Below are 25,977 nucleotides of genomic sequence, written 5' to 3' on the forward strand. Positions count from 1 at the left end.
CAAATACAGTCAACTGATCTTTGACAAAGAAGCAAAGGCAATTCAATGGAAAAAGGATGTTTTTTCAACAAATGGTGCTGAACAAGGCGATATACACATGCAAAACAACAAAAAAAGAAAAAAAAAACAAAGAATCTAGACACAGACCTAACACCCTTTCAAAAGTTAACTCAATAGGGCAAGGGGGTGGCTCAACTGGTTAAGCATCTGACTCCTGATTTCCACTCAGGTCATGATCTCAGGGTCATGGGATCCAGCCCCTCTTCAGACTCTGTGCTGAACGGGAAGCCTGCTTAGGATCCCTCCTCCCTCCTCCCCCTCCCCCACCTCGCCCACCTCCACCCCTGTTCTCTTGCAACCAAAACCAAACCAAACCAAACCAAACCAACCAAACAAACAAACAAAAAAAACTCAAAAAGGCTCAAAGACCTAAATGTAAATGAAAAACTATAAAACTCCTAGAAGATAACACAGTTGAAACCTTAGGTGACCTTGTGTTTGGTGATGACACCAAAAGCACAATCCATGAAATAAAAAATTGGTAAGCTTTCATGAAAATTAACTTCTGATCTGCTAAAGAGAATAAAACACAAGCCACAGTGAGAAAAAATATCTGCAAAACACATATCTGATAAAGAAGTGGTATCCAAAATACACAAAGATCTTTTAAAACTCATCAATAAGGGCGCCTGGGTGGCTCAGTGGGTTAAGCCTCTGCCTTCAGCTCCAGTCATGGTCTCAGGGTCCTGGGATGGAGCCCCGCATCGGGCTCTCTGCTCAGCAGGGAGCCTGCTTCCTCCTCTCTCTCCACCTGCCTCTCTGCTACTTGTGATCTCTCTGTGTCAAATAAATAAATAAAATCTTAAAAAAAAATTTTAAAAACCTCATCAATAAAAGCAATTAAGAATAGAAGATCTGAACAGATACTTCACCAAAGATATACAGATAATAAATAAGCATATAAAAAGATGCTCAACAATCCTATGTCATTAGGAAATTGCAAATTTAAAAAAAGAGAGCTACCACTACACATCTATACAAATGGCCAAAATCCAAAACACTAACACCAAATGCTGACAAGAATGTGAAGAATTCTCATTCACTGCTGGTGGGATTTCAAAGTGGTATAGCCACTTGGGAAGACAGTTTAGCAGTTTCTTATAAAACTAAACATACTCTTATTATTCTATTCAGAAATCATGCTCCTTGATATTTACCCAATTAGCTGAAAACTTATATCCACAAAAAACCTGCACATGAATGTTTGTAGTGGCTTTAGCCATAAGGCCAAAACTTGTCCTTCAGTAGGAGAATGGGTAACTGTGGTACATCCAGACAGCAGGATATTATTCATCTTTTTTTTTTTTTTTTGATATTATTCATCTTTAAAAAGAAATGTATTGTTGAGCATAAAAATACATGGAGAAACCTTAAATCCATACTATTAAGTGAAAAAAGCCAATCTAAAAAAGCTATGTACTGTCTGAGCCAAGTATATGACATTTTGGAAAAGGTAAAATTATGAAAACATTAAGTTTAGTGGTTTCCAAGGGCTTCCACATGGTGGAAGGAAGATTCCAGGGCTTTACGGGGTAGAAGGAAGGAATAGGTAGAGCGTAGTGGATTTTAACTCTACTCTGTACGATACTGTACTGATGGATACGTGTCATCACACTTTTGTCAAAACCCACTGAATGCGTAACACAAAGAGTAAACCCTAATTGCAGATTACAGACTTTAGAGAAGAATAATGTATCAATATTGGATTCCTAATTGTAATAAATGTAACAAAGCAATAATGGGGGAACTGGTTGGAACAGGAGTAAGGGGGGGTATATGGGAATGCCTATTACTTTCCAATTTTGCTATGAACTCAAAGTACTAAAAAAACTATTAATTTTTAAAAATGCATGTGCACTTTGACCTAGTAATTCCATTTCTTTTTTTTTTTTAAGATTTTATTTATTTATTTATTTATTTAGGGGGGGGGGAGAGAGAGAGAGAGAGAGACAGCAAGAGAGGGAACACAAGCAGGGGGAGGAGGAGAGGGAGAAGCAGGCTTCCCGCCAAGCAGCGAGCCCAGTGCAGGGCTCGATCCTAGGACCCTGGTTTCATGAACTGAGCCGAAGGCAGACGCTTAACCGACTGAGCCACCCAGGCCACCCCCCATTTCTAAGTATTTATTTACACATATACTTCCACATGCAAAAAATGACATTTGTACAAAGATACCCTTGTTTGCAGCACTGCTCAGGAAAACAAAAAACAATGAAATGTAAGCCCAATGAGCACAGGAGTTTTGTCTGTTTCCTTCACTGATCTATAATGCAAAGAACCATTCCTGGCATACAGTAAAAAATAAATGTGTTAAATAAATGAGATGAATAAATCAGAGCCCAACTAATGTTACAACTATGCAATGGAATAATATGTAACTACTAACATTAAAAAGAATAGAAAAGAAAACGAATAGAGAAGCTCCTTAGTATCAATAGATAGGTTATATGAAAAAAATAATGCAGGATAGGAAAAGGTATAAAATACATGTTCATTGGGGCGCCTGGGTGGCTCAGTGGGTTAAAGCCTCCGCCTTCGGCTCAGGTCATGATCTCAGGGTCCTGGGATCGAACGCCGCATCGGGCTCTCTGCTCAGCAGGGAGCCTGCTTCCCTTCCTCTCTCTCTCTGCCTGCCTCTCTGCCTACTTGTGATCTCTGTCAAATAAATAAAAAATCTTAAAAAAAAATACATGTTCATTTGCAAGGAAAAACAGAATATACATTCATATTATGCACATACATATATAACATACATTCATATTATACAGCGTACACACTATCAGAATACCTGTTAGGACACCAAGATAGTGGGAGCAATGACTGCCTTCAGAGAGGGAGCTAGATGGCTGGGGGCCTAAGAAAGAAGACCGATTTTTTTCTGACTGATTTTTTCAGTCTATTCTGATACCCAACACTTGTTTCTGTAACACAAATCAGCTTATATGCAATTGTAAGTAGGGAATTTATGTCACTTTAGCACAGACATTACTTTGGTTCATATGTGATTTTGCATTACCAAGTAATAGTTGAATATGAAGTACATGAATAGCGAATACAACAAACGACAGAGGAATACAGTTTTGTCCATGATACTCATTACATATAAGGTGTTCCCTCTGGTTCAGTTTGGCCACATGCTCAGACTTAGAATAGCTTTTGCACAATTCCCTCTGAAGTTTGTGCTATTTGCCTTTATCTCAGTAATTTGGCACTCTCAATCCTTCCTCCCATCCCATTTCATCAAGCTACCATCATTTCTTTAAATATCTTGAAGTCCGATGCTTACAGTAGTACTTACTCGTTAAAAAAATTTTTTTTGGCTTCTAGTAGTATATTTTTAAGGAGATATTCACACCATACAATTCACCCACTTAAAGTGTACAATTAAGTGGCTTTTGTATATTCACAGAATTCTGCCACCATTGTAATCAATTTTAAGACATCTTCTTCACCCCCAAAAGAAATCCTGTTCCCCTTCACCATCACCTCCTAATCCCCCCAACCAAAGGCAACCATTAATCTACTTTGTCTCTATAGATTTGCCTATTCTGGTCATTTCACATAAATGGAGTCATATAATATGTGCTCCTTTATAACTAACTCCTTTCATTTAGCATGTTTTCAAGGTTCATACATCTCATGGCATGTATCAGACTTCATTCCTTTTTATTCCCCAATAATTTTCTACTGTTTGGATATACCACATTTTATCTATCCATTCACCATTTGATGGTCATTTTGATTATTTCCACTTTTTGGCTATTATAAATAATGCCACTATGAACACCCATATCATGTCCTTATATGGGCATAAGTTTTCTCTTGAGTAGATTCCTAGGGATGGAATTGCCTTTTGAGGAACTGGCAGAATGTTTCCCAATCATTATTAATTTATTATGTTTAACTGTTATGGTATTTTTATTAGAATTTTCACTGTTTCTATTATAGTCTAGTTACAAATTTGCATAAATTTTTTTTTCCTGAAGATTTCACTCTTAGGTAATCTCTACACCCAATGTGGTGCTCAAACCTGAGATCGAGGATCACGTGCTCTATCTACCAAATAAGCCAGCCAGGAGCCCCAAAGCTGCATAGATTTTGACTGGTTAGCTTCAAGTCTATTCCCACTCCTGCCCCATTAAGGCTTACTATGATTGCATATATCACATTATAGCACCTGTGTATCCCTTTATATCTTCTTGAATTTTGAATCATATGTTATAATAACCTGTTTTTTTTTAAATCAAGATAAAGTTTACCTTGCTAATGAAGGTAAACTTAATGGAGGTATTCACTTAATGGAACATAAGAGTTTTGTTTAGTCTATTCCACCATCCCTTTCTAAATTAAATTCAGGGAAAGAGATCATAATCAGTAATTGAGTATCTCATGTAACAATAAAAGACAGCTGTAATTCTCTACCATTCTTTCCATCAAGAATTGGTGGCTTTTCCTTTCCTCTTGAATCTGGGTTGTGTCTGGACTTCCACAGAATGCAGAAGTAATACTGTGTAACTTCTGAGACTTAAAAAGATCTGCAGCTTCTGCCCTTGTTTTGGAATGCTACTTCTTGGAACCCAGTCTCCATACCGTAAGGAAGCCCAATCTGCCACATGGAAAGACCAAAGTACAAAGAGCCCAGACTCCCCAGACTCTTTCCCTTCTCTCCCACTTCTAGGTGATGGTACCCAGTTGATCTCCTAGCCACAAAATCCTGAGAAATAATAAACTGCTGCTGTTGTTTTAACCTAATACAGTAATGGATAACAACAACATTCACTGTTGTAGAAAAATATGGAGAAACTATCTCATTATAAGAAAACCAATAGCTTAATACATTAATGTATTTAAGTTTATACGGGTTCTTTGCTCACTACCAATCCTTTCCAACTCCAATAGTCTCCCTTCTTCAGGTTTCAAGTTAATCTTTTGTTATTCTAATGCATGTCTTTAAATAGTGTTGTACAAAAAGGGATGGGGGGGGGTAAGAATAGATATTCCAAGCCTTTGCACATTCAACAACGTCTTTTACCTTCATATGCAAACTCCCTGAAATGAACCCATATGTTCAACAATTTGATCTTCAAAGTTCCACAGACATGGTCTTCTAGTATTTGGTATTGTGATAGCTTTTTCTGTATGCATTCTTTATAACTCAAATTTGAGAATCCATAAATATGTTCTTATGTGGTCTGTTAGGTTGAAACATTTATATATATAGTGCATGCACAAGCAGGGAGGGGGCAGAAAGAGGGAGAAGCAGGTTCCCCCTGAGCAGGAAGCCTGATGTGGGGCTGGATCCCAGAACCCTGAAAACATGACTTGAGCTAAAGGCAGATGCTTAACTGGATGAGCCACCCAGGTGTCCGTAACATATGTTTAATTTTCAATTGAGATCAGTATTTCAGAAAGGTTCCTCTGTTATTTATTTTTATCTTTTTCAAACACCTCTAAAATTTGCCCTCAGTAGTCTGCATGCATGAATTCTGTATCTAACCCAGTTGCCACTATAGCCCTATAAATATAGTTGTTTAGGGGTGCCTCAGTGGCTCAGTCAGTTAAGCGTCTGACTTTGTCTCAGGTCTTGATCTCCAGGTCCTGTGATGGAGCCTTGTGTTGGCCTCCCTGCTGAGCAGGAAGTCTGCTTCTCCCTCTCCCTCTGCCCCTTCACCCTGCTTGTGCTCCTTCTCTCACATAAATAAAATCTTTACAAAATACATAGTTGTTGGGATGCCTGGGTGGCTCAGTAAGTTAAGCGCCTGCCTTTAGCTCAGGTCATGATCCCAGGGTGCTGGGGTTGAATCCTGCATCATGCTCCTTGCTCAGCAGGGGCCTGCTTCTCCCTCTGCCTGCCACTCCCCCTGCTTTTGTGCTCTCTCACACACACTGACAAAGTCATAAAAAAATAAAAAAAAATTTAAAAATTACATATATAGTTATATACGTATAGTTGTTTGTAAACATTTGTTTTCTAGTTTGCAACTGACAGCTTCCATATCTGAAATCTGTGATTTTGTTTTCACTGTCTGTCTTTCTTGCTCATGGTATTTTGTTAGCATGTGTATCCTGTCATTGTACTTGAAAAGTAATTTGTAGAAATAATGTGAGAACCAGGATGAAGATATATTCCTCAAGATCTCCATTTGTTTCTGTCAGGTGCCTGGGAATACTACCAGTCCAGTGCAACTTAACATAAATTCAAGATTATTGGATAGGCTTCCAGTGAGGGTCATTCACTTCAAGATTAATTTCACCCTTAGTATAGCATTTGATGGCACAGAAGGTCTTCTGTATAATCTTCATCATGTGCAGACTCTGGACTTCAATTTCTGCTCACTTCACATCTTCAGGCATCAAAATCTGAAGTTTCCAAAATCAGCAAATGTCCTCAGGAAAAAAGTGGTTTTTATGGTCATTACTTCTCTGGGTTTCCATTTCTCTTCCTTTTTAACCTGATAATTATAGGCATACACCATAACACTGAATTTTTTCCTGTAAAATACCTCTTGGTTTTTAAAATCTAAACTTCATAGAGTATGATTAAACATCTTTCAATATAATATTTTCAAATTATTCTTACACCGCAAATATTTACACTATCTGCCCCAAACTCAATACTTTTTTTTTTTAAAGATTTTATTTATTTATTTGACAGAGAGAGATCACAAGGAGGCAGAGAGGCAGGCAGAGAGAGAGGGGGGGAAGCAGGCTCCCCCTAAGCAGAGAGCCCGATGCGGGGCTCCATCCCAGGACCCTGGGATCATGACCTGAGCCGAAGGCAGAGGCTTTAACCCACTGAGCCACCCAGGCGCCCCACAACTTATTTTTTTTTTAAAGCAAGACAATATATAAAGAAAAGTTTTAAGTTACACTCCAATGCAACTGGTAGAATATCAGACATCACGCACACAAGTTTTTTTGGTTTTGTTTTCATTTTAATAAAAGTTAATTAACATATAGTGTATTATTAGGTTCAGGGTACACATTTAAGTTTTTTAAAGCCTGCTGAGTATCAACAGAAGGAATGTGCTGCTGGTGCTCTAAAAAAAAAAAAAGCCTCATTGTAACCAACAAAGGAAAACTCTACAGTAGGTATATAAAAAAGAATCTAAGCATACATTAAAGAAAATCATCAAAGCACAAAGAAAGAGAGCAGAGAAGAAAGGAATGGAGGAACTACAAAAGAGCATGAAAACAATTAGCAAAATAGCAACTAAGTACAAATCTATCAATAATTTCTTTAAATGTAAATGGACTAAGACCAAGTGGAGTGGCTGAATGAATTAAAGAAACAAGACCCATCTATATGCTCCCTACAAGAAATGCACTTCAGATATAAGGACACAGAAAGATTGAAAATGAAGGACTGAAAAAATAAATTCTACACAAATGAAAATCAAAAAAATCACCCCCAAGACTGATGCCAAGAAGCTTACCACCTGTTTTCTTCTAGGAGTTTTATGGTTGGAAGTCTTACTTTGAAGTCTTTAATCCACTTTGAGTTAATTTTTTTGTATGACGTAAGACAGGGAAATAGTTTCATTCTTTTGCATATGGCTATCTAGTTTTCCCAATACCATTTATTGAAGAGACAGACTGTTCTTTCCCCACTGTACATTCTTGGCTCCCTTGTTGAAAATTAACTGACCATTTACATGTGGGTTTATACCTGAGTTCTGTTCCACTGACCTATGTATCTATTTTTTTTTAAAGATTTCATTTATTTGACAGAGATTACAAGTAAGCAGAGAGGCAGGCAGAGAGAGAGGAAGGGAAGCAGAGAGCCCGATGTGGGGCTCGATCCCAGGACCCTGAGATCATGACCCGAGCCGAAGGCAGAGGCTTTAACCCACTGAGCCACCCAGGCGCCCCCTATGTATCTATTTTTATGCCAATATCATACTGTTTTGATTACTGCAGCTTTGTAATATAGTTTGAAATCAGGGAACATGATGTGTCTAGTTTTGTTCTTCTTTCTCAAGATTGCTTTGGCTATTTGTGGTCTTTTGCGGTTTGATACAAATTTTTGAATTGTTTGCTCTATTTCTGTGGAAAACGCTCTTGGAGTTTTGACAGGGATTATACTGAACCTGCAGAAATGCTTAAGGCAGTATGGACATTTTTACAATACTAATTTTTCCAATCCATGAGCACTTTCCACTTATCTGTGCTGTCTTCAGTTTCTTTTATCAATGTCTTTCAGTTTTCAGTATACACGTGCTTTATCTCTTTAGTTAAATTTATTCCTAGGTATTTTGTTCTTTTTGATTCAGTTGAAGATGAGACTGGTTTCTTAATTTCTCTTTCTGATAGATCATTACTTAGTGTACAAAAATAAAACAAAATTTTTGTATATTGGTTTTATATCCCGCAACTTTACTGAATTCATTTATAAGATTTGATAGTTTTCTGGTGGAGTCTTCCAGGTTTTCTATGTATGTCATCTGCAAATAATGACATCTTTACTTCTTCCTTTCAGATTAGGATGCCTTTAATTTCTTCTTGCCTAATTGTTCTGTTTCAATTGTTCTAATTGTACTGTCTTGAAAGTGGCAAGGGTTAGCGTCCTTGTCTTGTTCCTGACCTTATTTTCAGCTTTTTACTGTTGAATATGAATATGTATTCATGAATATGAATATGTTGGCTATGGCCTTTTCATGTATTGCCTTTATTATGTTGAGGTATGTTCGGCTGCCTTATTTTAAATGAGATAAAACTATACATTCTAGATGTGCTTGGCTTTAAATTATTAAAAAAAAAACCAAAAACTAGTTCTTTAACAAATACTAAGAAGCATCCACAACATGTCACACAGTACACTAAGTGCATTTTCCTGCGTTAAGCACCTAGTATGTGAGGGGAGGTAAAAACAGGAAATAGTATACAGAATTTTTTCCCCCTCATATCAATTTCAGAAGTAGACTTACCAAATCAAAGGGTAGGAATAAAAATGTGTTCCTAACTCTTGATATTTACTGCCAAACTAGCAAGTGAACGCATTATTATCACCAGATCTCTCTTTTACCCTCTCTAGCATTAGGCATTACAATTTTAAAATACCTTTTATGTGTTAAAAATAGCTCCCTATTTTATTTACAAGTAATTACTATCAAAATTGGCTTAAAAATAGTATTTTATTCTTCCTATATACCCCATTCTCTTATGAAACTCACTGCCCCCATAGATAGTTTTTTTTAAAAATTGAAAACATAGGGGCACTTGGCTGGCTCAGTCAGAGGAGCATATCGCTCTTGATCTCAGGGTCATGAGTGTGAGCCCCATGTTGGGTGTACAGATTGCTTAAATAAACTTTTAAAAGAAAATAAAAAACCTAAAAGGTTATTTATCTACTTTAAATATTTATTGAACAATTATTTTCAAATTTTTATAGACACATAGATTAATTAATAAGTCATAGTTATTTGTTTTAAGTAGTTTCTAATATATTAGGGGACATATTGGGGGGGGATATTCCACCTTAATACATAAGGAAATTTATTATTAACAGTAGATACCTTTATTGTTAAATATTTTTTTAAAGATTTATTTATTTATTTTAGGGAGAGAGAGCACATGCACATGAATGGGAGGTATGGAGGGAAAGGGAGAGAATCTCAAGCAGACTCCCTGCTGAGCATGAGCCCCAGGTAGGGCTCAATCCCATGACCCTGAGATCATAACCTGACCCAAAATCAAGAGTCTGGCACTTAACTGACTGAGCCACCCAGGCAACCCTACCTTTATTACTAAATATTTGAAATATTTTATGTGATTTCTTGCAACTACACTATATTATATTGAGGAAACTGAGGCATAGGGAGATTAAAAACCACTATCACAGAAGTGGCAAAGCCAGGATTTGCAAATAGTCTGATTCAGAGCCTACATTTTTAACCATTACACTATACAAATTACCATTACACTATACCATTATACCATTATACCATTAGGCTATTACAAACTAACATCGGCTGAAAGTCTATCATTCATTATTAAGTCATTCATTCACTGACTCATTAATTTGTTCAACAAATCATTGCCTCCAACTATCAAGCACTGTTCAGGTTCAGGCGAACAATAATTTTAATAGTATTAATGAAGAGCTGGTCCTCAGGAAGCATTTATGGGAGGGCTGGATAGGCAGACTATACTGCACTTCTTTTTGCCAATCACGTAGTAGTTAAGTGCTATAAGAAAAATAAAACACATTAAGGGGATGGGGCACCTAGGTGGCTCAGTCACTTAAGCATCTGACGACTCTTGATTCCACTCAGGTGATCGCAGGGTAAGACGGAGCCCTGCATCAAGCTCTGGGCTGCACATGGAACCTATTTAAGATCCTCTCTCCCTCTGCCCCTCACCGCCCCCCCTAAATAAATAAAATAAAATATGTTAAGGGGATAGAAGGGGGGGGTGGAACAAAATAGGTAGTTAATCATTTTAGATAAGCTTGTCAAAGAAGGCCTCTTTGAAATGGTGACAAGTCGGCAGAAAACAGAGGAAGTGAGAAAAAGAGTCATGTGGACATCTGGAAGAACATTCCAGGCAGAGGAAAAATGAAGTATAAAGGAAAAAGCAGAAGTCTGCTTGGTCAACTGCAAAGAAATCACTATGCCTGAAGCACAGTGAACAAGAAGAGAATAAGAGATGAGGTCAGAGAGATGATGGGAGATCAGATCATACAGGATTTGAAAACTATGATGAGGTCTTTAGATCGTATTCTGAGACATAAGAAACTAACAAAGGTCACGAAGCATTATGCTGTGACTTAATTTTTTTTTAAACAATCACTCTGGCTGCTGTATGAAAAAACTGTACATAAAGGTACAAGCAGAGAGACCAGTTAGTAGGCTAGTTTGACTGTCCAAGCAAAGGATAATGCTGGCTAGGGGTGGGGTGGTAGCAGTTGGGGGAAATACTGTTGATGTGGAAAATATTTACAAGGTAGACCTGATGGGAACTGCTAATGGATTAGGTGTGTGATTTGAGAGAAAAGAGCTCTCAAGGGTTGTTTTGGGTTTTGTTTTGTTTTTCCTGATCTAAGCAACTAAAAGAATGGAAGTGTCATTTACTGAGTCAGGAAAGACTCAGTGATTGGGAGGGCACCTGGGTGGCTCAGTCAGTTAAGTGTCTGCCTTCACCTCAAGTCATGATCCCAGGGTGCTGGGATGGAGCCCCATATCAGGCTCCCTGCTAAACAGGGAGTCTGTTTCTTCTCTCTCTCTCCCTCTGCCCCTCCCCCAGCTTATGCTCTCTTTCTCTCTCATGCACCTGCTCTCTCTCTCAAATAACTAAATAAAATCTTTAAAAAAGAAAGAAAGAAAGACTCAGTGATTGGAGCAAATTCAGAAAGGAAATCAAGAAAATTTTTAGGACATGCTAGGTTTGATGCGTCTATACAATGAGGGGTCTGGTAAGCAGTTAGATGGGTGTAAAGTTCAAGGGAGAGGTCCAGGCTAGAGACATAAATGTGAATGTCCTCGGCATATTAATGGTATTTGAAACTACTGGACTAGAGACTACCTAAACTGTGGTAGGATACAGAAGAACCCTAAGCCCTAGAATACTCCCAATGTTTAGAGATTGGGGAAATGAAGAGGGCATAGAAGGAGGCAGAAAAGCGGTATCCAGTAAGGTTGAGGAAAACCTGGAGAGAGTGGTACCCAGAAAGAAATGGAAAAAAGAGTGTTTTAGGGCACCTGGGTAGTGCAGTTGGTTAAGTATGCAAATCTTGGTTTCAACCCAGGCCGTGATCTCAAGGTAATGAGATTGAGCCCTGTGTCGGCTACACACTCAGTGCAGAGTCTGCTTGAGATTCTTTCTCCCTCTCTCTCTGCCCCTTCTGCTTAGGGTTTCTCTCTCTCTCTCTAAAACTTAAATAAATAGGGGTGCCTGGGTGGCTCAGTGGTTAAAGCCTCTGCCTTCGGCTCAGGTCATGATCTCAGGGTCCTGGGATCGAGCCCCGCATCAGGCTCTCTGCTCAGCAGGAAGCCTACTTCCTCCTTTCTCTCTGCCTACCTCTCTGTCTACTTGTAATCTCTGTCAAATAAATAAAATCTTAAAAAAAAAATAAAAATAAAAATAAAAATAAAAATAAAAATAAAATAAATAAATCTAAAAAAAAAAGTGTTTCAATAAGTAAGCAACTTAATCAAATGAAGTCAAATGAAATGAAGATTTGGGAATTGACTCCTGGGTTTAGCAAACTCTTGTGTTGACCTTGATAAGAGCAATTTCAGCAAAGTGAGGAAACCAAAACTTCACTGGAGTAAGTTCAAAAAGAATGCCCTGAACATGATCAAGACTTTAGGTCCTAGTGATTAACAGAACACTGAAAGGAACATGTTAAATTACACAATGTAGATGGAACAGCAAAATCCAGACTGTGATAACTCTAAAAGGACAAACAATCCATAAACGACATGGTGGGGGAAAGGACAGAAAACTTACAGATTCAAAGACACTTGAAAGATATATCAATTACGAATGGAAAAAAAAGAGGTGGTATGTATACACACACACACCACTGCAGTGGAGTATTACTCAGACATAAAAAAGAAAGAAATCTGCCATTTGCAACAACATGGATGGATCTAGAGAGTATAACGCTATGTGAAACAGGTTAAAGACAAATGCCATACTTCACACATATGTGGAATTTAAGAAACATAACAAAAGAAAAAAAGAGACCAAAAACCCAGACTACTAAATATAGGAAACAAACTGGTGGTTATTAGATAGAAAGGGGGTGAGGGATGGGTGAAACAGGTGAAGGGGATTAGGAGTACACTTATCATGATGAGCACTGAGTAATGTATAGAATTGTTGAATCACTATAATGTACACATGAAACTAATACAACACTATATATTAATTATACTGGAATTTAAAAAAGACAATCAATCTCAATCAGTGAAACATATTTGGATCAAAAATCAAAAATGAAAAAATAAATAAAAGGCAAATGAAAACAAAAGTATAGCTGAGACAAGCAGGAATCTGAACACTGACTAGATATTTGATATATATATTATTATTATTTTGCTGTGATAATGGTACTATGGTTTATTTAAAAAGCCTGTATCTCCTGTAAACAGTAGATATTTATGAATGAAATAGTATTATGAGTAGAATATACTTCAAAAAATACAGAGGATGGGAAATTAGAAGGGACACAATTGGATGTGGATTGATGATTGTTGGGTTTGGGTGATGGGTATATGGTAATTTATTACATAATTCTACCTATTTGCATACATCCTCAATTCTCTATAAGTCTTAAAAAATAGGAAGAAAAGAAATGCCATTTCCTTTGCATATACTTAAAAACTCTTTTTACCATCCCATTGTACAGACAAGGAAATTAAGATTAAGGAAGATTAAATGTACCACCCAAAGTCACAGTTAACTTTTTTTAATTTCTTTTTTTTTTAAAAGATTTTATTTATTTATTTATTTGACAGACAGAGATCACAAGTAGGCAGAGATGCAGGCAGAAAGAGATGGGGGAAGCAGGCTCCCTGCTGCGCAGAGAGCCCAACGCGGGGCTCAATCCCAGGATCATGACCTGAGCTGAAGGCAGAGCCTTTAACCCACTGAGACACCCAGGCGCCCCCCCAGTTAACTTTTTTAACAGACTTTTAAAAAACATATTTATATTTTTTTGAGAGAGACAGAGAGAGAGTGCACATGTGTATACACAACCAGGGGAAGGAGCAGAGGGGGAGCGAGAGAAGAGAATCTTTAAGGCTACCTCTGCACTGAGCACAGAGCCTGACATGGGGCTTGACCTCACGACCCGAGCCACCAAGAGTCTGATGCCCAACTAAATGAGCCACCCAGGCACCCCTAGACTTTATTTTTTAAAGCAATTTTAGGTTCACAGCAAAATCAAGCAGATGGTAGACTGCCCATATGCCTCCTACCCACACATACCCATAGCCTCCCAATCAACATCCCCACACCACAGTGGTAAATTTGTTACAATCACTGAATCTACAGTGACACATCATTATCAAGCCAGTTAATTTAATATATGTGCTGCCGAAGCGAGCACAAGCCAGTTAATTTAAGAGCCAGGATTTGTCTCTAAAATCAATGCTTTGTATACTACATCACACTGCCAATCTTTCCCCCCATTATTTTGCTGGGTGCTATTTATACAAAATGGCAAAAAAACCAAAATTGTTTCATGAATAAGCAATGTAACTACTACTACTACTACTGTTATTATAAACTACTGTTATTATAAAGTCATCAAGTATCCAAAAAATATTTTAATGTAAATTAATGAATACAACAAATTATACACCCAGTGAAACACATTTCAGTTATTTAACAAATACATATATTGCCCACTGGATCTGAAGATATAATTACACAGAAATACAAAGCACTATCTGGAAACTCTCTCCACCTCAAATGTTTCTTTTAGTAGTTATAGGAAGTATGGGCTAATATCAACTAACCAACATTAAACTTCAAATATAAAACAATACGTATTCAAAGGGGATCTGTGTATATGTTATTTCTTGACCTAACAGTCTAATATGTACTTGTTTTGAGTCCAAAGCTAAATAACAGCCTGCAGCAAATGCGAATGATGAAAAGCAGTGAATAAATCAACTACAGCTTATAACTACAGCCTATTAAGAAAATAATGGATTTTCACTGGGAACTTCTGCTTCAATATTCATGGAATACATCTCATTTCCACTTCTAGGAATTTATCCTAAAGCAATCACTGGACCACTATACAAACATACATACTAGGATACTTACAAGAGTTTTATTTATTTATTTATTTATTTAGTTTTAAAGATTTTATTTATTTACTTGACAGAGAGAGAGAGATCACAAGTAGACAGAGAGACAGGCAGAGAGAGAGGGGGAAGCAGGCTCCCTGCTGAGCAAAGAGCCCGATGTGGGGCTCGATCCCAGGACCCTGAGATCATGACCTGAGCTGAAGGCAGAGGCTTTAACCCACTGAGCCACCCAGGTGCCCCCAAAGTTTTATTTATAATGAAAAACAAAAAAGAAAGAAACCTAAACCACCATCAATTAGATTGGTTAAATATGTACTGAGTAAAGACTATCATATTGCTGTAAAAATGTAAGCATTATTATGGAAAAAATGTCCAGGACACATTAAAAACAATTACTATGATGGATGGATGTCTGGGAAGATATACAAGAAAAAAATTAACAATGGTTTTATCCAGATGATGGGATATTATTTTTGCTATTTTTTTTGGAAGATTTATTCGTTTATTTGAAAGAGAAAGAGCACAAAGGGAAGGGCAGAGGGAGAGGGAGAGAAAGTCACAAGCAGGCTCCACTGAGCAAGGAGCCCACTGCGGGGTAAAATCTCTCACAATCTTGAAATCATGACCTGAGCCGAATCCAAGAGTCAGAGGCACAACCCACTGTGCCTCCCAGGTGCCCCTTCACTTTCTATTTTAGACTTTCCTATACTGTTTGCGTTTTAAAAATAATAAATAAGTATTTTTATACCCAAGAAAAAATTTGATGTGTTTTGGAAAAATATATTGGGTTGGTGTCAAAATTTGACATAATAAAATGCCTGTTTACTACATAAACCCACAAGGCTAAGCACTAAACATTAGCATGAGATTTTAGTAACCTCCGGCCTAATTCTACCTATTCACTCAATGAATCTGTACAAACAGTGCACTTATTACCATATTACATTTATTTTTTAATTAATTTATTTGAGAGAGTGAGAGAGAGCATGAGAGGGGATAAGGTCAGAGGGAGAACCATACCACCCGCAGAGCTGGGAGCCCACGTGGGACTCCATCCTAGGACTCTGGGATCACTACCCAAGCCTAAGGCAGTCGCTTAACCAACTGAGCCTCACAGGCACCCCCACCATATTACATTTAGTATTCCACTATAGCTAAATAATCACTTATAGAAATTCAGCCTGCTAAGGGTAAAATTTCTCAGATGGCAGTACTGAGGAACAATTGTTAAAAAGGCATTTTGCCCCTTGAAAACAAGACAGCACATTACCTAAGTAGGTCCTGGACTATGGAAATGCCTTGAGATTTTGTAATTAAAGGTTGGGTAGCTTCTGAAAAACGGTGATCAGTCAATCAAAAATTTATAAAATGTTTGAGTAACTTTAGAGGAATGCCACTCTTATGTTAAATATACAGATAGAAATCAACTCTTAATTTAGAAACCAGAAGTTTCTTTTAAAAAAGAAAAAATTACTTCAATGATAAAGTATAACCCATTTTTCAATCTATTCTTTAACCTTTTTTAAAAATTCAGATACACTAATGAACTTCTTTTGTCAGATGATTTAGAAATCAGTTAAAATATCAAGTATTGGTAATGACTTAAAAATAGTACTATGTATACAAGCCAACAACTGAGAACATTTTCTTGCAAAATTTCTTCCACAGATGAAAAACATAAAAATATCTCATATTTATATTCTATAGATACCTTCTGATTTCTTGAGAACTTGACAACTTAGAAACAGTGTAGGAAAAAAACTGGGTGATGTCAAAATAAAGAATTCTTCCAAATTATTTCACTATTATTTCAGAATAATGTAAATAATTTTTTATTGTAATCAAAGGACAAAAAGCCCACATATAAGAGAAAACATCAGTTGTATGACATGGTTTTGCTAAATCTCAATAGTCTTTTTTTTTTTTTTAAAGCAATGGGTAGCCAAAGAAAGTTATTAATATTAACACAGATAATGGCAGAAAACTACAGAAACTCCAAATACAGAAAGGCTGTTCATGTATCCTAACAGCATTACCATTATGGCTGAAAAACCACACAATATTCTTTCTCACATCTGTTTTGTTAATGAGCCAAGAATGGGGGTCTGTTGGGTATCCTAGACAACTGAATTAGAAGTAGGAATGTCTGGTGAATGCTGTTTATCCCAGTAAACTGAGACTACATAGGTTTAGAAAGGGTATTATTCTTAAATAAACTATATTTTTAGTTTTATCTTCCTCCAAAATGAACTATCACTTACCTTATTCTCCCATCTATCCAAAAAAAAAAAACCCTTATAAATTATTTTAGATCCCAATTTTAAGTATTATAAGACAAAGTGTTTTATTAGATTAACAAAATATTTAATTACTTCATCCTTCAGGTAGACCCTCAGATATCTGAAGACTATAAGAACCTGTGTGAGAAAAGATGGCTATAAAATGAAGAAAAGCAGTCTTCAACTAGAATACAATAGTTTATGACAGCAAGAATTCTAAACTACAGTTTTTCCGTATACAACAGAGAACTCTTCCAGGAAATGTCCCCTTTACAGGGCCCCAGGCGTCTTTCAATGCTATCAGGCCTTGCTTATAGAAAGAACCAGACAAACACAGTGTTCCCACTGGAAAACATAAATGAATATAAGCTAAATCTAAATTCACAACTTAGTACATAAAATTCCCCAAGAGAGCAAAAGGGAGCCCCATCGTGAAATAATTTTTCATTCTAGCAGCTTTCCTAAATTTCTTAATTCCTTAATTTTTTAAAAATAGGTATTTGTTTGAAATCTGGCTTAGAAATTTAAAGAGTGATCAGGGTAACGGAATCATGGATAAAGTTTAAAAGTTTCCATCATGTTAAATCAAATTACATTTGAGAGTTACCTATATATTCTTTTTCTCCTTTAAGTCTTTGTTTAGAACAACAAAGTTGTTTCTTGCCTCCTTTTCAAATTTTCCCTTGAGAAAAAAAAATTTAATTCAATTCTAAAACAAAAATAAAAATAATTTTGCATATTTTTAAGACCCACTGCCTGTCAAGAGCAGCAAATAGTAGAGAAAAAGTAATGATGGCCACTTAAGAACAGTACAAGCTAAAATTTAAGTGGCAACCAAGCAGAAAAACCTATTGCATGTTCAAAATTCATGCCCTCCAGACAGAGCAGCATTTTGACAATTTTTCTTCAAGATAAAAATCTAAAAGCGAGAAAACATATCCCAAAGTGATTAAAAAAGATTATTTTTTTAAAAGATTTTATTTATTTATTTGATAGACACAGCAAGAGAGGGAACACAAGCAGGGGGAGAGGGGGAATCAGGCCTCCCACCAAGCAGGGAACCCTAAGCGGGGCTTAATCCCAGGACTCTGGGATCATGACCTGAGCCAAAGGCAGACACTTAAACACTGAGCCACCCAGGCACCCCAAAAAGATTACTTTAAATACTAAACTGAGACCCTAATGGCATTACATATTTTAGTATTTTGAATCCACAACTTTTACTCATATTCAAACTTAGTTTCCATACACATAACTTTTGTTCCTTTGGAACTTATTCTCAAATGATTTTTCCAGATGATGATGATGACTATTATTATCATCATCATTTTTAAGTAAGTTCCATGTGTGGTGCCCAATGTGGGGCTTGAACTCATGACCCTGAGACTAACACCTGAGCTGAGAGCAAGACTTAGACACTTAATGGACTGAGCCACCCAGGCGACCCTAGATTTTATTATTAGAGAAATGCAGAGCCTTAAAATCACTTTGCAGATCCAAACTGAACTTAAAAGTAAGAGGGCACCTGGGTGGCTCAGTGGGTTAATCTTCTGCCTTTGGCTCAGGTCATGACCTCAGGGTCCTAGGATGGAGCCCCACATCAGGCTCTCTGCTCAGCAGGGAGCCTGCTCCCCGCCCCCCTGGCCTGCCTCTCTGCCTACTTGTGATCTCTGTCAAATAAGTATCTAAAATCTTAAGAAAAAAAAAGTATCACTAAGAAACATGGTCTATTCACTCCTGCAAAACTGTATACAAGTACCAAACATATCAAATCACTTTGCATATCATTAATTTAAAGTAACAGTAAATGTTTTTCTTCCATTGGTAGGATTTCTTCTACCCTCAACAATAGTCTGACTTCACCTAAAAATACAGACTAAAGTAGTAAGGTTCTAAAACACTACTACTCAGGAGAACTGATATCTTGATGAACATTTCTGCTGCTTCTATTCACACTTATTTAGAATTAAAATATACTTTCAGTCCAAATGTAACTAAACTATAAAAAAAATGGGGTTTCATCAGAAGTTCCCCTAACCGGGGCACCTGGGTGGCTCAGTCGATTAAGTGTCTGCCTTTGGCTCCAGTCAAGATCCCAGGGTCCTGGGTTCAAGTCCCACGTTGGGCTTCCTGCTAGGCAGGGAGCCAGCTTTTCCCTCTCCCACTCCCCCTGCTTGTGTTCCCTCTCTCGCTGTGTCTCTGTCAAATAAATAAATAAAATCTTTAAAAAACAAACAACAAAAAAACAACTGTGCCAGCTTCTCTGGTTAAATCAAAGTTCACAACGTTCTAAATCAGTACAATGTACAAGACACCTTAAAAAATAACTTAAAATATTACATGCAAAAAAAGACATACTAACTTTTAGTGAGGAATGATTCATCAAGAAACAATTATATGGCATTTGTATCCTAACTCCAAGTCCTCCAATATAAATAAAGTTTTCTATGTACCTTCCTAACAACTAAAATTTAAAATATCCTTTCTTAAGGTAATACCTAAGAATCTACACACACACACACACACACACACACAAATCTTAGAACAAAATTGGTGCAAAGATCCAACACTGACTCAACAAACTATCAGAGAACACTTATGCCTAAAAAAATGTTTTTTGATGGGGCGCCTGAATGGCTCAGTGGGTTAAAGCCTCTGCCTTTGGCTCAGGTCATGATTCCAGAGTCCTGGGATCGAGCCCCACATCGCGCTCTCTGCTCTGCAGGAAGCCTGCACCCCCCCACCCCACCCCTGCCTGCCTCTATGCCTACTTGTGATCTCTGTCAAATGGATAAATAAAATCTTAAAAAAAAAAAAAAGTTTTTTGGTAATCTTCACACCCAAGGTGGGGCTCAAACTCACAAATGAGATCAAGTGTCCTGGGCTCTATGGACTGAGCCATCAAGGTGCGCCCATGTCTAAAATATTTTAAACCAAAATATGTACCTGTCAAATTCCCTTTTTAGTTTTATTTTTAAGTAATCTCCACATCCAATGTGGGGCTTGAACTCAAAACCCTGAGAGCAAGAGTCTCACTCTCCAACTGAACCAAGCAGGTGCCCTGGTACCTGTCAAATTCTTCATTTAAAACTCAGTTGCATGTTTTGCCCAACTACACTTTCAATTTCATATGCAGCGTAACAATTGTATGCAAGCCTCAGGAAGAATGAAAATTTTGTTTTTGATAGTGACAATTTTGAGCCATATTATACTTTATCTTCATTATTACATTACAGTTAATCATGTATAAACTGCACTGAAGAGCAAACTTTGAATTTCAAGATATCTAAGCATATGGTTGATATTACCTCATTCTACCTCCCCAGATATGAAAATAGTTAAATGGGTATATATTTCAGCAATGGCATACACAAAAACAAGATGTAAAACTTATCTATAGCCCAAGAATTCAGAGGAGCATTTACTGAATCGTACTTTGGTAGTTGGACCAGTGGGCTAGGTGATTGGACTTCAGAAATATTTTCTAAGACGTTGTCCACACACTGGGGCATAATTTCATATGAAAAACCCAAAAGAGAAAAAGACTAAAAAAACTTGAAAACCCTCAAAACATTCTTTAAAACTCAGGGTGATTAATAAATTGTTTAACTTTCATGTTTTGTTTTGCAGGCTTGACACCAGGACAGTTATATAAAAGTCATCTATAGCCCTAGACCATCATATTCCCTAAACAGTATGATACAAAATTAAAAGACAAAGGCAGGGGAGTTTCAGAAATATATAAATCAATGATAAATGAAAGCCTAAAACTCTTCACAATCTATAGATTTTTAAAAAATATTTAGATTAAAAAATGAAGCATACAAAAGAGAATCGGGAAAAAGGATCAGAGAAAATTTCACGTAATAAAACTTGCAATAATCACCTCTCCCCATTCTACCTCTACAAATTTGTGCTGTCAGCATTTCCTGACAATTACACTTTTTTTATTTTTTTAAGATTTCATTTATTTGACAGAGAGACACAAGGAGAGAGGGAACACTAGCAGGGAGAGTGGGAGAGGGAGAAGCAGACTCCCGCTGAGCAGGGTGCCTGATGCGGGTCCTGTTCCCAGGACCCTGGGATCATGACCCGAGCCAAAAGTAGATGCTTAACGACTGAGACACTGAGGCAATCGACAATTATACTTCTTAACCTAATCAACAGATCCTTTATTATCATTAGGTCACTGGTTTCCTTTATTATTTAAGTTTTTCTTATATTCAAGTACCTCCCAAACTGGCAAAAAGAGAGGTGAAATTCAGGAATTTGTGATCCCGTCAGTAACAAGCCACCCCCCACCCCAATGTTTTGAAAATTAACTTATAAACGTGTTACCATCTGGATGAAGCACACACCATCAAACTTAACATATTAAGTATGACCCTTTGGAAAGCAACCCATTATGTAACACCTACTTTATCAATTACTTCAGAATCATAAAGAATGGTAATTCTTTTTCAAGTTAAGCACAGCCGATGTTGCAATTTTTCTCAAGACTGCCGTTTTCCGAAGGAGAGAAAGCAGTTTTTTTTAAATCCCCAATTTCCAAGAATATAATAACCGTTTCTCTAGGGGATAGGGAATGAAAAAAAAATATATTGTCAGCAACCTTAAGATCCACCTCCTCACGTAAGCAGTAATTCGGACCGATATGACATTTCCGAAATCCTCGGCAACTATATACCATACCGCCGCAAACATCAGAAGAGAACTCGGAGATGGAGGAAATGCCATCTTGCTTTTGACGTTGCGCTTACACCTATCTCAAACTTAATTCTCACCGTTATCTTCATGTCGTTTCACAACTACCTCAAGAGATGAGAGAGCCGACCGCCCAGTGCCTCCTTGGGACACACAACCCGGTTAAAGGACGCGAGCACCGTTACACCTTCAATCGGAATAACAAAACAGACAACCCTTCTAGACTCGAGAAAATAGAGTAATATCGTCTGGAGAACCCCAAACTTCAATCCTTTAAGCAGTGTCCCCTCCCCACAGTTTTGCCTACTCAGTGGCCCTGGGGAACTGCGGCGGGGTTGCGGGGAGGCGGAGGAGGGACGGGCGGGGGGCGGGAGGAGGAGCCGCCCGAACCGCGCTCACCTCGCGCACCTGGGTTGGGGCGGAGGGACAGACGATGCTCTGGGGCACCCCCCGCCCTCTGGGCCAAGCAGCTCGGACTTGCTCACCTGCGGAGCCGATTTCCATTCATGGAGCTGGGGGGAGTGCTTCGAACGAGAAGAGCGCCCACCTCTGGGGACAAGGAGGCAGCGCAGGGGGCGACGCGGCGCGACAGGCACCCTCACTCGGCCCCAAGACGAGGTGGCGATGGCTTCTCTTCAGCAACCGCACTCCGAAAGATCTCGTCGGGAAGAGCCGCCGTGGGGAGGGAGCACGCGACTATGCCAGAGGAAGAAGAAGCGTGAGATGAGAAAGAGAGAGCCCCGTGCGGAACTTAGCGTCGCCCGCGGCCGCTTACGCTCCCACTGCCCCTCCACAACTGCGGCGCAGCCGCCGACCTCCCCGGGGGCCGCCCCCGGAAGCCCGCTAGCGTCAGTTCCGCTGCCCGGGCTCGCCCGACGTCCAAGCCTCGCCTCTCCGCTCCTCCGCCCCAGGCCCAGCGGGCGCGACGTCGTTGCGGGCGCGGCCGGCGCGGAAGACGCGGGGGAGGTGCCGAGGAGCGGAGCCTGGGCGGAGCTTGGGGCACGCGCGGGGGGCGGGCCCTCCCACCGTCTGCCGCAGGGCCGTGCCTGCCGGAGACAACTCGGAGGAGCTGGACTCAGCACCATCCCAGCGTGGGGCGGTGCCTGCCGGAGGCGTCGTCGCAGAGGGCGGGGCAGCTTACCTGGGGAGGAGCGTGCGTGGAGTGTGGCTGGTCTGTGGTGCAAGGCCGGGACCCGCAGCGGAGTGACGGAGCCGAGCACGTCTGGGGAAAGGCCACCCTCCTTACAGAGCCCTCCCGCCCCGCCCAGGTTGGGCGGCACCTCGCGCCGCCTCCTCAGTAAGCGGTCAAGTGACCACCGCAATTGACCACTCCAAGTCTGTTGCTTTGACAACCATGGGCGGGCGAGAGTGTTGTACAATTTAGCTTGGGGAAAGAGTATAAGAAACGAGACATTAGACGCGCCTGGTGGTCCAGTGGGTTAAGCCTCTGTCTTTGGCTCAGGTCACGATCTCAGGGTTCCGAAATCGAGCCCCACATCGGGCTCTCTGCTCAGCAGGGAGCCTGCATACCCCTCCCCCTCCACCCACTTGTGATCTCTCTCTCGCAAACAAAATAATTAAAAAAAAAGAAACGAGACATTACACAAACTTCACATCGGATAATTTCCTTGTTTAAAACGCTTTAATAGCGTCTTGTCACACTGAGATCAAACTCTGCAGGGCCAAAACGCACCGCGTAAACGGACCCTTCCTTTCTCAAGCAAGACTTTCCCTATTACCATACTACAGCTATATTAGTCTGCTTCTAATTCCCACTACCGGCAAAACGCATCCCTTTCCGACTTGGCGCCCCTCTGCTCTTGGTTCTCTTGGCCAGGAACAGAACCTCTCCTTTCCCTCCACTTTCACCCTCTCTTCTTCCCTCCCTTGTCCACTTTTTTCTATATCTCAGCCTGATTTATCTGAGAGGTCTTTTCCGGACCACTTATCTACGGTGGAGGCCCGTTTTTCTATTACAGCATCCCCCTAATAATCCTCCCCATCTGCAATTTGTTTTACTTACAAGTTTGTGTGCCCCCTCCTGCACTAGCTTTTAAGTTTTATAAGCTTACCATGGCCAGCACACTCACTAGGAAATAGCAGGTCCTTAATATGTTGCTTTAATGAAAAGTGATACTATTCAGACTGAAGATTCATGATTTTTGCCTAGTCCCTAAATATCAGTAACGTTATTCAGACTTTTAAAAATCAAAGTATTTCATTTTTTAAAGTTTGGGATAAAAAAGAAAATGTATCCTATCTTCAGTTCCCCCCAATCATTGTGGGGCTTTGGATCAGTCACTTGAGCCTCTTATCTGAGAAATGGAGAGACTAACATCTTACATAACTGTTGCGAGGTTAGGGAATGTACATAAACCAGAACCCTCTGTAACTAAATGTTAGTGAATAAAGTTTACTATCATTAACATTTTAAAACACTTATTAGATGCACCTACCTTACAGTAAACGTTGCATAAGTGGATGGGATTCAAACTGTCATCTGTCTGATTTCAATTTTGCCTCACTTCGTCCCAACATTAACATCAATTTCAAAATATCAAATGTCACCAGATGAAACACTATCCTAAAAGTTATTTTCAATACCTATATATACAGAATCCAAGTCAGGAGCAGCATCCCTACAGGGAAAACATCAACTCTTGTACAAGCATCTATCACACCCTCAAACTGATTTTGGAAAATTCTGGAACTGATTCCCTAAGTGATTGCTAGTTTATGCTCTCCCAGAATAGTCATTGTGATGGTGATGAACCCTTGAGGTAGGCCGTGGTCTTCTCTGTTGACCTTGATTAAGCAGGATTTTTATCTCCTAATTCAGTATGATTTAGTATCAACCATGGCTTCCCATCTACCGCTGCTATTCAGGGACCCCGCCACCTCTTTAGAGTGAGCCCATGTGAAAGGTACGTTAATTGTAGAATATCAAAAAGTGGGAAGGCAAGAGGTCTAGTGATTCTATCAAAAGCAAATTTTATGAGGCTCTCCCCAAAGCACATGCACATCCTATTTTTGGATAACCTCATTCCCAAACAAGTTGGTTCTTAAGGCCACAGAACAGGTTTTTTTGTCTATCTTGTCATAGCCCCAATGCCTAGAAAAGTGCCAGTGCCTGGGACATTGCAACATTCCCTGATTTGTGGGATGGATGGAGGAGTAAGTGGGCTGTCAAGAATGGGGCTCAGGAAGCAGGCTAAAACTGTGCCCAGGCTAAAACTCGGCCCTCATCCTTTGCAGCACTGGTTGCTTTCAGAAGGGAAAACTATAAAATAGCACAGACATCTGAGGGACAAGGAAATCAGTGCCCTCTGAAAGTTGCATTCCTAGGCTTCCTGAGCTAGAGAAACACCACCACTGGATGATGACAGCAACTGGATAGAATCCTCTCTTTTATGTGGGTTGAAGTTACTCAATTTGACCCGAATTCAAATCTCTTCTCTCAGACCAGCAGGATTTTTTACATAGCAGAAAGTTATTTTGTATTGCAGCAGAACACAATATAAAACATACTGGCCATACGGACAGAGCTGAGACTGAAGGTCCTCTGCTATTCTATGTGATTCCAAAAGGCACTCTAAACCTACATCTCTAAAAGCCAGAATACCCAAGTAGAGAAGACACTGCTGGATACCTACCCAGGAGCCCTCATCACAGACCAGACTTTTCTTTCTAATCCAGACTGATGAAGCAGGATAACTGCTCAGAGGGTAACTCCTAATTAATCTAAGCCACTCATGATGGATGATCTCATTTGCTTTGCCAATGACAGGAGTGAGAAGATGACCCATTTCTAGTAAGACAGGAGGCCAGATCTGCTGGGGCTTCCAAGGATTTCCTTACTTTAAAATGAAATGTAAGGAAAAATTAGTACCTTTTCTGTTACACATTATTGTCAGCATTTCCTTCCTGGAATTACAGTAGCCACCTTGGGACCCTGAGGCAAACTAACATAAGGATAAACCAACACAGAACAGCAGAGGAAAGTCACTGGAAGAACCTGCTTTGTTGGTATTATCACTTTAATCACTGCATTAACAAACCTTGGAGCCATATTAAATCAGTAATTCTTTGTCATGTTACAGGTTTCTTTTTTAAGCCAATTTCATTGGTGGTTTGTTATGTGCAATTGAAAGTAACAGATAAACTACTTCACG

At 39.1% G+C, this 25,977-nt stretch overlaps 1 protein-coding gene across 1 annotated transcript in view; it reads right to left on the reverse strand.

The window, feature by feature from the left end:
• The window catches only part of AGO3 (argonaute RISC catalytic component 3), a 122,164-nt gene extending 99,517 nt beyond the window's left edge, over positions 1 to 22,647 (reverse strand). The window contains exon 1 of the mRNA XM_080800787.1: positions 22,291 to 22,647. Within this exon, the coding sequence (XP_080656913.1) occupies positions 22,291 to 22,309 (19 nt within the window). The 5' untranslated portion in view covers positions 22,310 to 22,647. The remainder of the gene's footprint in view (positions 1 to 22,290) is intronic.
• Positions 22,648 to 25,977: the final 3,330 nt, after the last annotated feature.

The sequence above is a fragment of the Martes martes genome (assembly GCF_963455335.1).
Source record: "Martes martes genome assembly, chromosome: 4".
NCBI classification, from domain to species: Eukaryota; Metazoa; Chordata; class Mammalia; order Carnivora; family Mustelidae; genus Martes; species Martes martes.